Here is a 17,591-nt window from a genome sequence, read left to right on the forward strand (position 1 = left end):
CTTCCTTTAGTAATGTTTTCTTTTGAAATGTTTTAAGATAATATTTTTATTTCTTGCTTTGAATGTATATTTGTCTTTCTTCAGTAATGTTTTATTCTTGATTGTTTTAAAGGTAAAGGTAAAGGGACCCCTGACCATTAGGTCCAGTCGTGACCGGCTCTGGGGTTGCGACACTCATCTCGCTTTATTGGCCGAGGGAGCCGTCATACAGCTTCCAGGTCATGTGGCCAGCATGTCTAAGCCGCTTCTGGTGAACCAAAGCAGCGCACGGAAATGCCATTTACCTTCCCGCCGGAGCAGTACCTATTTATCTACTTGCACTTTGACATGCTTTCAAACTGCTAGGTTGGAAGGAGCTGGGACTAAACCAGTGTTTCCCAACCTTTTTTGGGCAAAGGCACACTTGTTTCATGAAAAAAATCTCGAGGCACACCACCATTAGGAAATGTTTAAAAAATTAACTCTGTGCCTATATTGACTATATATAAAGTAACTCTCTTTAATAGGCATCAAATAAACACAAAGAAAGTACCGTATTTTTCGCCCCATAGGACGCACTTTTCCCCCTCCAAAAATAAAGGGGAAATGTGTGTGCGTCCTATGGGGCGAATGCAGGCTTTCTCTGAAGCCTGGAGAGCAAGAGGCATCGGTGCGCACCGACCCCTCTCGCTCTCCAGGCTTCAGGAAGCTGTCCGCAAGCCTTGCGCGCCCGGCAGGAGCTCCCGCCCAGCGCGCAAGGCTTGGGGCGGCAGCCTGTTGCCCGAAGCACAGGGAGCCCTCCGGAGGGCTCCCCGTGCTTCGGGCGAGTGTCTGCAAGCCTTGCGCGCCCGGCAGGAGCTCCCGCCAGGCGCGCAAGGCTTGGGCGGCAGCCTGTTGCCCGAAGCACAGGGAGCCCTCCGGAGGGTGCCCCGTGCTTCGGGCGAGTGTCTGCAAGCCTTGCACGCCCGGCAGGAGCTCCCGCCAGGCGCGCGAGGCTTGGGGCGGCAGCCTGTTGCCCAAAGCACAGGGAGTCCTCCGGAGGGCTCCCCGTGCTTCGGGCGAGTGTTTGCAAGCCTTGCGCCCGGCAGGAGCTCCTGCCAGGCGCGCGAGGCTTGGGGCAGCAGCCTGTTGCCCGAAGCACGCAGAGCCCTCCGGAGGGTGCCCCGTGCTTCGGCGAGTGTCTGCAAGCCTTGCGCGCCCGGCAGGAGCTCCCGCCAGGCGCGCGAGGCTTGGGGTGGCATCTGTTGCCCGAAGCACACGGAGGCCTCCGGAGGGTGCCCTGTGCTTCGGGCGAGTGTCTGCAACCCTGCGCACCCGGCAGGAGCTCCTGCCAGGCACGCAAGGCTTGGGGCGGCAGCCTGTTGCCCGAAGCACAGGGAGCCCTCCGGAGGGCTCCCCGTGCTTCGGGCGAGTGTCTGCAAACCTTGCGCGCCCGGCAGGAGCTCCCGCCAGGCGCGCAAGGCTTGGGGCGGCAGCCTGTTGCCCGAAGCACAGGGAGCCCTCCGGAGGGTGCCCCGTGCTTCGGGTGAGTGTCTGCAAGCCTTGCGCCCGGCAGGAGCTCCTGCCAGGCACGCAAGGCTTGGGGCGGCAGCCTGTTGCCCGAAGCACAGGGAGCCCTCCGGAGGGCTCCCCGTGCTTCGGGCGTGTGTCTGCAAACCTTGCGCGCCCGGCAGGAGCTCCCGCCAGGCGCGCAAGGCTTGGGGCGGCAGCCTGTTGCCCGAAGCACAGGGAGCCCTCCGGAGGGTGCCCCGTGCTTCGGGTGAGTGTCTGCAAGCCTTGCGCGCCCGGCAGGAGCTCCCGCCAGGCGCGCAAGGCTTGGGGCGGCAGCCTGTTGCCCGAAGCACGCGGAGCCCTCCGAAGGGCGCCCCGTGCTCCGCGCTGCCAGCTGCCGCCCGCAAGCCTTGCGCTCCCGGGGGGAGATCCCCCGGTGCACAAGACTTGCCAACACCAGCGCCGAGCGGCGATGGGATTTGGGAGGGAGCTCGCTCGCCGCCCCGCGTGTGCTCGCCGCTGCTGCCCCGCCTCTCGCCGCCGGACTCGCCCGCCTCCCTCCCACGGCACACCAGGCAACATCTCGCGGCACACTAGTGTGCCGCGGAACACCGGTTGGGAAACACTGGACTAAACAACGGGAGCTCACCCTGTTGTGGGGATTCAAACTGCCGACCTTCCGATTGGCAAGTCCTAGGCTCTGTGGTTTAACCCACAGCACCACCCGCATCCCTCTCTTGATTGTTTTATTTGATGTTTAAATGTATTGTAAACTGCTTTGAGATTTTCCCCCTTTAAAATACAAAGCAGCATGGAAATGAATTAAATAATAATAATAATATTCTACAATTACTGTTCAATACAGTGTTCCACACTTCCAAACCTAGAAGCAAGGCAAGCTATGTATTTGAATAAATAAAAATCTGCCTGCTCATGGATGTAGCTAGGATTTTTGTTGGGGGGGGGCAAGACTTTGTTTGGGGGCAGGACCAATGTAATTGGTCAGTTAGTTAAGTATTTCTATTGTTTTGCTTGATCTACGAGGAGGGGGGGAGTTGCCCCTCTGGGTCCCCCAGCTACGCCCATGTGCCTTCTTCTTCCTTCAAAATCCACCTTTTTGTCCAATGGATTTTGTCGTAGTTGAAAAATACTTCCCTCTTCTAAAGCCAGCATGAAGCTCTCAGCAACGAAACCTAAATTACATTTTGACCATTACTTGCAAAGCAAAATGAAAAGTCAGAAGTAGGCACTCTTTGATCTCAAGGCTGCAGTGCTGGGGATTTGCTCAAAAACTTGTCACATACAGAAGCATGCACTTAACCAGGTGTTTGTGGGATTATCAAACCCAGTGAATGCACCAATCAACTACAGAGACAAAGAGAAGCCCAGATTTTAAGTGCTACATTTGGCCACAGAGTAGGACAAATAAGAAGGGTATTCTACATGAGAAGGTGCAAACACTACACTCAGCTGTGAAATATGTAATGAAAAATCTGCTCCAAAATGCATGATGGAACAAATCCATCTCAATGACCTTGATCTCCTAGGCAGGAAGGCTTTAATGGCAACAATAACAGCCCTGTGAAAATGAACATGTACTTCATCAGGCTCCCCTCTCCCAGGAATCTAGATTGCTCAGCTCATTTTTTATATAAGTATTCTGTTCCACATTCAAAAAGTAAGTACCAAACCAAAAAATCACATTAATCACTCATCTACATATAAAATAAGCATCATTTATGGAAAAGATTCACTGTCTGTAACCAAGCATTCATTCTTCCCACATCATTTTTAATTTTCTCTCTAAACCAGGCTGGCAAGACTGTTCTTATTCCATTTCATTGCTCATCTGGGAAGATTGATTTAGACACCAGAGAAATGCATAGTTCAAAAGTGTAAATTAAAAGTTCAGGAAACCTTGCAACTCTGTTCTTCGCCAGAAGTGTAGCTCTTCTCTGGTCTGTAATTATTCCTACTTCTGCTAATAAAACACATCCTTGGAGCTCATGTGACTTTCTTCAAAACTACATCTTTTTTAGAGCTCAGTAGTTGATAATTTAGGGATGCGGGTGGTGCTGTGGTCTAAACCACTGAGCCTCTTGGGCTTGCCGATCAGAAGGTCGGTGGTTCAAATCCCCCCGACGGGGTGAGCTCCCATTGCTCGGTCCCTGCTCCTGCCCGCCTAGCAGTTTGAAAGCACGTCAAAGTACAAATAGATCAATAGGTACCGCTCCGGCGGGAAGGTAAATGGTGTTTCCATGTGCTGCTCTGGTTTCGCCAGAAACAGCTTAGTCATGCTGGCCACATGACCTGGAAAAACTGTCTGCGGACAAACTCCGGCTCCCTCGGCCTATAAAGCGAGATGAGCGCCGCAACCCCAGAGTCGTCTGCAACTGGACTTAACTGTCAGGAGTCCTTTACCTTTACCTTTTTAGTTGATAATTCAGTATGCAGGAAACTGGCACTCGGGGTTTGGGAAGATTCCTGACTAAAACCTGGGACAACTGCTGCCAGGAGGGGCTAGCTAGGAGGGGCTGCACTGTTTATCTGGCTTCCTCACAGCTCACAGTGATGCTGCGAGCAATGGGAGCTCACCCCATCGTGGGGATTAGAACCGCCAACCTTCTGATCAGCAGGCCCTAGGCTCAGTGGTTTAGACCACAGCACCACCCATGTTCCTATTACATTATTGTTGAGCTTTTTTTTTTTTACAAAAATGCCAGAAAAAATATGACATGCCAAAGATCCACTGTCTTTCAAATATCCCCCCCCCCCCAGATGTCAATTCCAACTTAGAAATCCCAGTAATGTCAGGGAAGATCCAGACCTGTGGCAGCCCTCCATTTTATCCCCTGCCCATGTGTTCTCCCACCCCAGCGGCATTAGTGAAAACAGTGGGAAGTAGCCATAAAGTGACCAGGTATAATTACACAGTATTGCTAAAGCACATTGAGGGCCAAACTAGACATGATGTTAAATGTGAGGTGCTCGTTTCTCCCCAAAGGCAAATTGCATCAGCAGAGGGGTATAATATTTGGGATTGCAGAAGGCAGGAAGGAGTTTTAACTATTTTCTCTGCTGCTGTGGTCCTGAAAACAACCCCCTGCCCATTTGAAGTTGATATTTGCTTTCAGGGGATCCCACTCCCTGCATTGGCACCAATCCCTCTCTGCTGGTGCATATCAGGGAAAATGTATGTTAAATGCAAAGGCATATTTAACATCCCATCTAGTTTGGTGCCAGCTGACATTTTCTGTGGATTTTGCATCTCAATTCCAGAATCTATTTCCTAGTTCAGTTCTCATCAGCCTATATATGAAGGAAGCTAAAATCACTTTTCACTCTACATTTGCATTAAATCTCACCTGTGGCTGCTTCATTCAGTTTGGAGAGCTCCAAAAGGCCTAGTTACAGTGCTCCATATTCCAATATTATGTACACTTCCTTGCTGGTAAACTGCATTGAACACAGTAGAATTTACTTCCAAATAAATCTGCATAAGCTGAGGCTTCAGATTACTATATGAGCATTCACAGGTTATATTAAACAAGTGTACAGTACAATCAGTGTAGATGTCTGCAATAGCTAATTCTACATTTGTAGTTATTTAAATGACATGGTTCAACAAATGTAGAGTCTGTGTACCTGTGCCTTCAATAGCTGAGCTGTACAAATCAACAGCTGTATGCTCTTTCACACAAACAGCTTCTATCTGTGTTCAGTGTAGCAAAGCATAGGAACAAGCCTCATGTGAGACTCTGATGCCTGTCTCTCTAGTCTCCGCCTTCCATTTTTTCCCTGCTTCCTTTGGGGTACTGTCATCAATACTCTAGTCTGCTGGTCTTAACTACATTTCCTTCTAACTAATCAGAATTCCCAGGGCAACAATTTAATCATTCCGCCACCAGTAACTCCTCTACCCTCCTTACACATGTGGAAATACAGCTGCTGGTGGCAAATAAAAGACTTTCTGTCTATTGCTTCCCCAGCCCAATTGCTTTAAACTCTTGCTTTCTCTAGAAATATTTCAAACAAAACACACCTATATGAATGGATGCATTGTAAATCCACACACTTTCTATGTGCATTTGTACATCTCAAGGCTTGGCAAAGCCCTGATTATTCGCTGCCCTGTTAACTCAGTTTAAAAGCTGCCTTAAAGATTAATGAAATTAACACAAGGCTAACGCTTTTGCCAAATCTCCCAACGGCAGCAACATCTTTTGCCAAGTGCTTCAGTAGGATGCTGGAATTTCCAGCATATGAAATTTGCTTTGGTTTCCCTACACAATGAACACAGGCCAGAGTCTAGAATCCAGAGGGAAGCTAGGAGTGAAATCCAGAAGAACAAAGAGGTGAATTGATTTGTCTCGCTTCAACTATAATGATCACATTAAGTATAACCACAGTTTACTCCTTTCTGAGCTGTTGGAGATAAACTTTTGTTATCTTGGGGCTAAACTACACATGAGGAGGAGGAAGGGCTACGATTCAGTGGGAGAGTATCTGGTTTGCATGCAGAGAGTCTCAGGTCTAATCTCCATCATGTCAAGGTACAGTTGGGTGAGTCTTCTTGTCTGAAATCATGGAGAGCTGCTGTCACTCAGGGCTCAGTCACACTCACCTTTTGCCCTGCACTTTCTAGGCACAGGTCTGTGCTTTAAAGCTCTGGGTTGAAGGGATTATTGTTCTGGTTTTGCCCTGCTGCTTTGTCCAGGAAAACCGACTCTTTAATGCTGAAGCTACAGTCATGGCTTCCACTGTAATGCAAAGAGCAGAATGCAAAGAGCAGAGACACAGTAACATCCTGATGTAAAACACACAAGGTGAAGGAAGCTCTTTGGGGGATTAGATAGTAGGCAGGGTAATGCCAATTTTTAAAATGGGGGGGGGGGATCCAGGACTCCAAGAGAGTCAGTCAAATACCGATCCCAGAAAAATTGTTGTCAACATTTTTAAGCAATGCACCAAGGAGGACAAGCCTTGCTGAAGAAGAATCAGATTTCTACAAAGAGAAGTCATGCCTCATCAGGCTCTTAGAATCTTGTGAGAATATCTGCAAATGGATAAATACGATCTCATGGATAGCGTATATTTTAGAACTCTCGAAAGATGTTTGATAAAGTCCCAAGAATACTTTGCAGTCTGAGCATATGAGCTCAGGCCTTCTTATGGATCAGTAACTGATTTGGGGGAAACATGCACAGTGTGTTAAAACTCATGACAGTTTTGACAATGCTAGGAAGTAAACAGTGCCGGGAAGAGTCTGCCATGGATCAGTATAAAGGGCAATGCTATTTAAGATGCATACGTGACCTGGAATCAGAACTGGACTACACCAAGTTATTCAGGAGAGCAAAGCTCCAAACATATGGAGGAGCTTCAAAATAATAAATGAGTTAACTGAACAGCAGGTGAGGTTCAATAAATACAAAATGATGCAAATAGAGATTCCTGTGTCAAACACATTCACTAAATTACCACTGTCTGTTCAAGCATATATATGAGTTGGAACCATAAGCCTCCCCTCTATGACATGTGTACAGACACTATTCCAAGTCATTACAGGGTAAAGAGGCCTATGCAAATATCTCATATGCAACTTGCCCCTCTGCTTGGAGCTTGTGTTCCTTGATGCAGGGGAAGGGAAGAGGCCAGATGGTTATATGGCAGGAGCGCACCAGCCTCCAATTCCCTGAGTGGATCATTTGTGTGCCTGCATCTGTGCTAGGAAACAAGGCTGTTTTGCTGAATAACAGGGATAGAGAACCTCCAGATCTTCTTGGACTACAACTCCCATCATGCCTGACCATGGCCATTGGTTATGGGCCAAGACTCATGGAAGTCCAACAACATCTGTTGGGCCACAGGTTTCTCACCCCTGCTTTACAGAGTTACTTCTGCCCACTGACAAGTCACTGACAGTGAATTGGACTGAACCTTATCCGAGTCGTTACAAACCCTTGGGGAGCCAGCAACATTTTGACAGGCTTTTTATACTCAAGAAAGAGTTACACCACTTTGCCAAAAAGGTAAGGTAATAGATTGACATGGTTTAAGCAGGTACACATAATGAGGTTCTTCTCTTTCCTCCATCAGAACAACCCCCCCTGTTGTAAACTGCTCAATTGCTTTTTCAATTACTTGAAGATGATTTCAGAAAGCCCACAGCTTCTCCTCCCCCACTTGGCCTCAAAAACAAGCTCATATTTAAATGAACAAATCCACCCTGCAGAGATTAAAACGAACTTTAATATTTCACAGCCTGGTATTTACATCGCATCCGAAGCAGGTATAACATTGTCTGTTACAAAAAAACGTTTAGATAACAAAGTCAGCAGGTCATACAGTCACAGCATGGAGGCCAGGCCAGTGCCAAGTTGGACAGGTCAAGGCAGAGTTTTGAAGGTGCAGCTGTTTGCCCATTCTCTCCGGGAGCTCCTGACATCCATCTTGGTTGAGTTGGAGTCAGGTGTTCACTTTGGGTTATACTTAGCAAGGGTAAGCAATCATTCTCAGCCTCAGCCACCACCCTCCCCCAAGTCAAACCAATGAACCTTCATGATCAAGGTAGACATAATGAGACACAGACATGGAACATGTTCATGGATGCCAATTAAGGTAGCTGGGAGCAGATCTCAACATTCCAATAGGAAAGATCAGCAATGACTTGTCTTTAAGAAACCCTTACCTTTCTGTTATATGCCTGTTGTTCTAATTTGCTCTGAAAAATGCTAAGTAAGCTTTGAATAAGCATTTCCACTTTGGGGTTTAGATGTCCTGTGCATCCAGAAACAATGAGAGAACTTCACCAAAGCTATGTCGTTTCTCTCTGTCTATTGTCTTCTCCTACCCTTTCCTAAAACCTTGTCAAATCCCACTGAATTAAAGTGGATCATCTCTCCATTTATATCAGCAGAAGCAGCAATGGCATCATAAGCTGGGAAGTTTAACTTAGTTCTCATAATATTTTCTTGTGAGGAGGTATAAGAGCAATCAATTGGTCCCTGAGAGGGATCTGCACTCATTACAGTTGCCAAGTACAAGTCCTTATTTAATACTAAATGTAACTAAGCTCTCTCAGTTCTCTGAGTAAAATTTAAGACTGTAGCAGACACAACATAGCAAAGAGAAGAACACACCTTCCCCCCTCACAATTTCTAATATTTGCAATAGAATTCTGACAATAACAGTAATTTGTGTGACTTTGAAGGAACAGAAGAGATGAGAGTATAAGCCTGATTAATTACTGAACAGGAGAGGGAAAGACCAGGAGAGAACATTTTTGGTGACTCATGAAAAAGAAAGAGAAAGCATTATGAATACTTGTTCTCATCTCTTGTGCTTCCAACAAAGTGTAATGAACTTCTGTCTGTACTGTAGATTCTTCCACCCGTCCAGGTACAGAATCTGAAGCTGGTAACTGGGTAAATGCTGGAGCAACTGCATGGTCTTTCTTGTAGTTCCTCTAGTTTCACAATTTGGTTCCTTGTTTCCAGAACTCGAAGCCTGTCTTCTAGGAAAGCGACAAAAACATGAATTGGGAAGATTTTGTAAAAACACGAATTTTATTTTGAATTGTGAACTTGACACCCACTCGACACCTTGATTCTCTTTAGTGATCGTCAGAGCCAGCCTACAGACACAGGAGAATTCAAAGGAAGGAAAATTGCTTTCCCCCACTTTGCAGTTATCAACAGATTCTATGCAACTCCAATATTTAATTGAGCACTAGGGGAAGAAATACGTTCTTCTCTTTTGCAGGTATATCCATGGTATGGAAGGAGAATGTGGAGCAGTTCTTGTAACTGCATTCAAGACCCATAATTGTAGACTTAGTAGCAGGTGATGGTTAAATACCTTAGAGGCTGCACTGAATCAGTGGTTGATGCAGTATTTTATCTTCAAAAACAAGGGAAATTTCCCAAGTTCTCTGCCCAGACAGGTACGTCACCCCTTCCCTGTAATCCTTGGTGCTGTTCTTCCAGGAGGGAGCAAATCGCAGCACCACTCCCTTGGCAGGTGTACACGAGGAAGAACAATAAAGTGCCCATGAAAAATAGGCATCCTATACCACAGTTGCATCCTATCCTGTGCCAATGAGGTCCTTCTGTTTCCAGGTCTTCAGAACGTAGAAGGAATATCTTGCACCTGGAGAAAAGCCACGTTGTGCCATTTCTGCAGTGCCAGCCATGTCAACACAGATGCATATCAGATGAGAGCAGATCTTCTCAAATCTACCTTGTCACCTGGGAATAAAGGAAAATGCATTAGACAGATATCTGGTAATCTAAGGAATTATCTCTGATCCAGAACCTCCTGTGCATTCCAGTGCATGCACAGAGTTCTTGTATGAATGGGCTTTCCTTGCAGGTGAAGTTGCTCTGCATTGAAAAAGATGCACTGAGAGTTTGCAGGAGTAGAGAGGATAAGTCGACCATTCCTATTCAGCATTCAGAAGACGTCTAACAAGATTTTGCAGACCTGTTCCTCATAAGATAACCGATCCCCCAAACGTTTTTCTTTCATTTTATGGGGAGAAGAAAACATTCCATAGTAGTGAGCTGACTGAAACATGTAATTTTCAGAAGTCAACCATTCTGGAAGCAAACAGAGGGGCGGGGAGGGAGGAGACAAGCCAAAATGTTTACGTAGGAAAATCATATCAAAGTTATTTAAGCAAGCATATGGTTGCATTCTGACATGAATTTCAGCCCACGTGGGAAGGTTGCGGTACATCAGATCATCCTGGGTTTTAGTAAGAGACGTTGACAGCCTCTTTCTATATTTTCTCCATTTCCCCACCTTACTTGTCTTTTCTCAAAATTAAAAACCCCAAACATTGTAACTTATTCTCTTAGGGAGTTACTTCATTCCCTGGTTAATTTTGTTCAACATTTTCATAGAGATATTCACCAAGAACCTAATATTTCTTTTGTGATCAATCACAGCCAATTCAGGCCCTATAAGTATGTATGGGAAGTTAAGACCCAACAGAGTACTGTGGTATCAGCATGATTATGTGGTTGGAGAACTGGACTAGAACCAGGAAGGTCCAAGTTCAAACTCTCTCTTAGACACGAAGATCACTGGGTGACTTTGGACCAGTTACCATCTCTCAGCCTCATTTACCTCACAGGGTTGTTGTGATGAAAAAAGGAGGCGAGAACCATGTAGAGTGCCTGCAGCTTCTTGGAGGAAGGCCAGGAAAACAACTGAGTAAAAGGATTTTTAAAAAAGAAAAGCTAACCTTATTTATAATCACATGACCTTTTATAGGCAAGTTCCTGTTTTGTTAGATGCATTAAATCTTGCATTGCAGGGGGTTGGGGTCCCTTCTAACTCTACAATTCTATGAAATCAGGGATGGGGAAAGAAACATGGCCCTCCAGACATCTCTAACTGGCCCTCGGGTCTCTCCAAGGCCATATCCCTTGCTTAGGCCAGACCCCTCTGTGGGATGGCCCTCTGCCATGACATCGTCATGTCCTTTTGACTGGCTGGAATATATCCTTTGACTGTGATCATGCCTCTTGCCTGCCTGGATGGAGAGATGTGGTGTGTGTGTGCGCGCGCTGGGACCTCTAGTTTCTGCGTTGCTGGAGTGTAACCCACTGGTGTAAGAATCACCTCTTGGTCCACCCACTTTTTATTCTGGTCCTGCCAGCTCTGCCACTGTCTGCTGAGAGGTAGGTTCCAGTCTATGAAAACTTGGGCCACAATAACTTTGTTAACCTTTAAAGCGCCTCAGACTCTCAGTGGCTTATTATCTTTATGAAGGGGAATCAGTCACCAAATCCCAGAGATCAATGTAAGGATCAATAAAAAGCCAGCCCTGGAAAAATATCATTGACATTTGAAAGTGACAAGTTCAGCCCCGTAACAGCAGCCTGCAGAATCACTCTCAGCATTGGAAAGGCACACAAATCTTAAGGCAGGATCCTCCATCCACCAAATGAACATGATCTTACAGTGGGTTTGCAAATGGGTGCAAAATAGTCTACTCCTGTGCTTGTCTGCTTGGCCTCTGCTCCATACGCTCAAGCCATGCATTTTTTCTTGCATGCATATAGACAAAAAGGGGCAGTGAAAGACAGCCAAATCTTTCAAATCTAAAATGCCTACTGTGCACCTAAGATTGAAGAGCAACAGCTAAGGATATTTGGGGGGAGTGGGGGGAAGATTTATTTGGGGCAGGCCAAAATGGAATCTGTTCAAAAATGCGTAACTTAACATGTTAATTCTTTCAAGTACCTCAAGGCTTCCAGTTCCAAGATTACCTTAAGTGACCTTTTTAGCAGCAGAGGTGCTAGGTATTATTATTATTATTATTATTATTATTATTATTATTATTAAGCATTCTTTAGCATTCATCTAACATAGCTACATTTACATGACTCTGCCTGCAGAGAAAATGTAGAGTGTGTAAGCCTTTCAAAAGAATTTAAAGCAAGTATCTGCATTTTACAAGAGAAATCATTAAGAGAAGCTCTGAGGAGGGGAGGGGGTAAAAGAGAAAGGTGTGCCTGACATGCAGGCAATAATTTATATTAAGCCCAGAGCCTGCTTTTCTTTGCTTCCATGTGTCCTATGTGCACGGTAAATGGTCTAAACAAATTCTTAAACAGCAGCCTGAAAATTGTGTCTCGGCTTTGAGATGCTGGGTTATTCCAATGGCTGTGGATGATTTCATAGTCTTCAGATGTACCGAGCCCTATTTACCCATTACAATGTCCTTTCTTATGGATTTCACAGTAGGACTAGCGATTTCTGTCAAGGCAGCCATCAGAGCTGTGGATGCATTTGAAATTTTGCTATTTAAATTCTATCCCTGCCCTTGTGTGCATGCCAAACAAGAGACACATTTCAGCAGGAACAATTTAGCAAATCCATTGCAAAAATGGCAAGGAGATCAAACTGAGAGCATCAGAGAGAGAGAGAAGCTCAATTTGTACGCAGCAGAGACCCACAGCTAAGGGGGGGAAGATATGCTTATTATTTAACTGCCCATCCAGTAATACCATAGCGGTTAGATCCCAGGCTTCAAAGTGGACAGAACAAACAGAGGCGGTTTGCTTTAATGCAGAGGCTGAGATGACCAGATTGAGAAAAGCAACTCACACGTTGCTCTTTGAAGGAACATAGAGATAAGGAAGGGCAAACCCTCATTCATTTCCCAGACAAAAGTCACAGCGTGCTTCCAGACAGTTGCTTACTTTGCAAGCAGGTCACTGAGATACTACAAACCAGACATTGGCATCAGAGGGTATTTAAAAAAAAAAAATGTTCATCAGCTATCCCCCAGAAAGGGTAAATCCAGATTAAATTAGACCTTGTGTGGATGTTGCCAAAAAAAAAAAAAAGAACACCAGTCCCAAATAATCCCCAATCTGGTAGTATCCATGTTCTATGGCGGGGATACAGAGCCTGGGGCCCTTTGATGGACTCCAGCTCCCAGCAGCCCCAGGAAACATTGCCAATGGTCAGGGATGATGGGAAGTGGAGTCCAACAACATCTGGAGCACCACAGGTTCCCCATTCCTGCTCTATGGTATCCAAATGCTTAGTGCAGACAAATATTGCTTGTGTCTTTAAAGAAGTAATATGGGAAGCAGTTCTCCAGGAACTGCTGAAGGTGGCAGGAGTGTCAACAGGTTCAACCGAGCAGTGCCTTCGTGACGACTGGTTTCTTCCTTGTCACTGCAAATCACATTCAGCCCTAAGAGAATACATCACCTGTCCTCTTCTTCAGCCTACTCAGAACTTGCTGTTTTCCTGCCTCCCTGCAGTCTCATCAGACTACATTTTGTTCCTTCTGTCCTGCTATTTCTGGCACATAAGCACCAAAGCCCTTCCTACACACACACACACCATGGTTGCAAGAGCATGGGTTGCCCCACACAATAAAGACTAGGGTTGGGTTAGGTTTCTGCAGTATGTCTCTGGAATGTGAAAGATGGATCAAGGCATTAGAGCTACGGGGGGGGGGGGGGATGCTACAAGAAGGATAGTGTGTTGTTTCCTGTTGGAGAGGGGAAGCCAGAATGAGAGCCTGGCTGTGGGCCAAATGGGTTACTGCCAAGTGCTCCACATTCTGAGAGCACAAAGGGTGCGCGAATGATGTCGAATTGTAACACTGCCAGGAAAAGTGGGGAGCAAGCAAAGGGGAAACAGATAAAGAAAGGTTGGTGGTGCGGAGTTGCTGTGATTGATTACTCAGCAGCATTTTGATTCCTGAGCCAACGGAGGCTGCTCTGATGCTTTCTCCCTCTCTTCTTCTTCTTTTAAAAGCTCTTCACTGTGAACATGCTATTTGCCGAGTAAAAGATAAGGAAGGAACAACAGGCTGCTATTTTGCAGGATAATTTTATGGGGTGTTTGCGTGGAAAGGAGATGGAAGCACGAAGCAAGCAAAGCCTGAAGAATAATTATGCTCCACTGTATGAACAATGATTACAAAATTATGCAACTGATTAACCATGACATACATGTAATTACTAATGAGTTTGATAAAATTTTAATTATACCTTGTTCTTCAGGGTATTCAGCAAGCCATGAAAATAATAATCATGTAGCTCTCTGTCACAGATGATTGCTCCAACTGGAGGAGCTGTGACAGGCTGGAAAGTCCTTGGCTGGAACGTGATGCAAAGCAGAGGGAAGTGGCTGCAACAAGCCAAGGCTGGCAGGCGTCTTACAGGCAAACCATCCTCCACTATTGTATTTCTTGGGATGCTGGGAGGAGTTTCATCTACACACTTAACCGCTCTTGCATAAGATGCTGTTGCTAAACACCCATTAGAAGGGAAGACCCCAAACCCATTTCCATCTACCGGCTCACGTTTGCTTTGACTCTGCAACTGATGACTCACTCTACTCATCCACTTCTTATTTTGTCACTCTGCTATTGAATGCTATTCAAGATATATAGGATTAATCTGGAAAGAAACTTGTTTGAATGAAGTCATCTCCAGCGGATAAAAATAAAAGGTTTTGAGTTTCTGGGGAAATGATATTTAACTCAGATGAAGTGAGAAGGTTCATTTTTAAAGAGCACACTTCCCCCAATTCCCTCCTAAATTTTCTTTTCTACTGCTGTGTAAATTCTGATGAAAGCTGCACTTTCAAATCACTCCTAATAACAAATAAAACCTGCCAACAGGACCGCACAAAAATGGGGCCATATAGAAAGAAGAGTGGGGTATCAGTGTGTATTCAGGTTTCCCCAAGGTTTGAAGAAGCACAAGAAGTACTGTTGTAAGTTTTTTGGGGGGCAAGGATCCCCTAAATTCCTAGGCGCCTGACATAAGCGAGTAGGAAGATCAGTTTGGAGTTTGCAAGCTGCAGAGAAAGTGGAGTCAGAGCACCAAGTGGGCTGACAGGCAGAAAAAGGGACAGAGAGCATGGCTTTTTGCTATTTTGGATCTAAGACTATGAGAGAAGCAAGAGACCCTCTTGGGGGCGTGCCTGGCATCTCTGGAATTTCACACCACTCAGATTGGGTAGTGGTATAGCAGTACTAAGGGGGGGGACTTAAAGGGTCAACCCCCCCCCCAAACAGCAGAAGAAGGACCGATCATGCTCAGTAACCGCAGAATGCTGAGCATCTGTTGGGGGTGGGGGTAGAAGTGAAAATCAGGGGTGGGGGGGAATAGAATGGAGTATCCTGGAAAACGGCCTGACTGGCTGGAACTTCACACTGCTGGAGCAATCACACTACATTGTGTTGCACATCCCAATTTTGAGTAATAAACAGAAAAATTCCCATTTTGAACAAAAATGGCTTTGTTCAGAATGTGTGTCCGAGCATTAGAAAAAGCAGTTCCGATTACATTTAAAATAAAAAAGGTAATATAAGGAACTAAACAACCCAGTAACTGAAGCAACAATGGCACTCTAAAGTTTCTCAGAGTAGCTTCAGGCTTGATGGACAAGGATCTCAGGTAGGTGTATGAAGAGTCTTGTGGTTCCTGTCTCCATGTACTCTAATTTGATTTTTTTGTCACATGAAACTGTATTGAGATCTCTTAAAACGTGCTGCAGTGTAAGCTGTGGATCTCCACTGCCTTCCTGACATACAGCTGCTTCTTCTCTTCTTCCCTTCCCAAACCTCCTGCCATTGCACTGGCCATGGCGATCCTTTTTTAGGTATATAGCAACTGCCTAACAAATACACAAAGAAGTCAGATATCCATTGTCACTTATCTGAAATCACTTTGAACTGAGATCTTTATGACAGGTGGTCAGGAATGGACAAGATGCATTGTGGGGCTCTTGAGCCATTATACGCCCTGAACATACTGTTGTTTACTTGGCCTGCCAGATATTACAAAACAGAGTCAACTATTTGAAATAGATTCAAAGCATCACAATTGTCATTCACAAAATTATGCACTAAGTGGATCTCATAAAAAGGATCACAACAATGCCCTCTGGGGGTGTGTGAGAGGGGGAGCATTATTTGACTCGGCCTTCTCTCCCCCATCTTGGATTAGGAATACCTTGGTGGTCTTTACTTTGTTTCCAGTACTGCAGCTCCATCCGGACAAATCTGGTAGCACTTTACACTCTTCTCCTTCTACACATGGTTGCATTTGGCACCACCACTTCTGAAGCACTATTGAGGCTAGGAGAAAACAAAAGGCATAGGACTTTAAAAGCAAAGCAACGACACCAGACTGGACACTACAGTTATTTACTCCTCAGGAGAAAGTGTATGCAGTCAGTGAAGTGGATCATCTCTTTGTGGCAGCAAAAGGCCCCAATATAAACAGAAACTGAAAGAAACGTTGACCATAATCTTAAATGTTATCAGGTCAACTCCAGAGTGGACCAATATGAACACTCAAGTCAATTCCCTTTAATTCATTCATTCATGTTGTCGTTGCTGTTGTTATGATTATGAATTTCTATACCACTTAATATCCAAAAAAATCCAAGCAGTCTACAATCAAACATAAAGCATCAAACACAACACTGCAAAATATGAAAATAAGACAATACTAACTAAGATCAAATGCAAGATGCACATTTAAGGCAGCATGGTTAGCAGGAAAACAAAATAACCTCTTAAACACATTTTTTTAAAAAAACGGTGCAGGAGCATCACTGCATCTTCAGACATCCCAAGGATGGAGTGCTGGCTAGTACTACAATTGAACCAAGCAGCCCCAAAGCATATTTTAATACTTGTTTCTCTACCCACTATAGGGGCCATGCCAACTTGCAGTGCAACACTGGAATAATCTGAAGGCACAGGTCATAAGAAAAGCTCATCTCATTATCAACCCAAGTTCTGCCACAAACATGACCAAAGTCGGAAGGATCATCAGGTAAATCCTTCAGGACCAGAGAGGAAGAAATGTAATGAAAGAGCAGCAGTGTTCTGTTCAAAAGGGAGATGTGGGGATTGAATGAGCTTGGCAGGAAGTGCACACCATGACAGAATTGGTGGGAAGAGTTGTCTTGGTGAATTAGGGCTTCCCTGGCTCCTGACAGTTTCAAAGACAAAATACATGTTAATGACAAATAGGCAAGAGAAAGCAACCTTGAGAGGCTAACTGAAACAGAGATGTTGTACCTAATGGTGCCAGGACCCTAATTTAAAATCAGAGCGAGGTCTGCTTCTCTCAAATTCTTTCTGACCTTAGACATTGGGCTAAAGTCAAAGGTAGCATTGTAGGAGACCAAAACTGCAGGGCCTGATTTTGCTTGGTCTGTCATCTTCTTCTCAACTCAGGACTACAGAAAGGCTAAGAAAAAAGAAATGGAAAGACTTGGGAGAAGGAAGAGACTGGCCCAGACATGCACAGGCAGCTGTGAGCCTCAGGTTCACATTCTCCACTTTCTTCTCCCAGCACAGTCACTTTAGCTTCCAGTTTTAAACTAGCATTACATCCCAGCTGGGAGAACACTGTTTAAATTCTGGTTTGTTTAACAAACCTGGATCATAAGCCATGGTTTGCTCCTGAATTGTTTAAACCAACCATAGTTAAGACTAGATTTGTTTCAAATATTTACATCCAGCCAAAATGTTTTGGTGGTTTCAGGAGGCCTTTGGGACAAAGGAGAACAACTTTCAGGATTAGTGTACTTAGTAAACTTACAACTACACAAGGTGA

At 45.1% G+C, this 17,591-nt stretch overlaps 1 protein-coding gene and 1 long non-coding RNA gene across 2 annotated transcripts in view; one reads left to right on the top strand and one right to left on the bottom strand.

Annotated features, from left to right (window-relative positions):
• LOC309372701 overlaps positions 1–17,591 on the top strand; it is a 243,752-nt gene that overhangs the window by 163,790 nt on the left and 62,371 nt on the right. The gene's annotated exons all lie outside the window — the stretch shown is intronic.
• TAFA3 (TAFA chemokine like family member 3) overlaps positions 7,701–17,591 on the bottom strand; it is an 88,490-nt gene continuing 78,599 nt past the window's right edge. The window contains exons 5-6 of the mRNA XM_081916490.1: positions 15,972–16,096; positions 7,701–9,719 (exon numbers count right to left, since the gene is read on the bottom strand). Of these exons, the coding sequence (XP_081772616.1) occupies positions 9,708–9,719; positions 15,972–16,096 (137 nt within the window). The 3' untranslated portion in view covers positions 7,701–9,707. The remainder of the gene's footprint in view (positions 9,720–15,971; positions 16,097–17,591) is intronic.

The sequence above is a fragment of the Podarcis melisellensis genome, assembly GCF_964234715.1.
Source record: "Podarcis melisellensis genome assembly, chromosome: 6".
NCBI classification, from domain to species: domain Eukaryota; kingdom Metazoa; phylum Chordata; class Lepidosauria; order Squamata; family Lacertidae; genus Podarcis; species Podarcis melisellensis.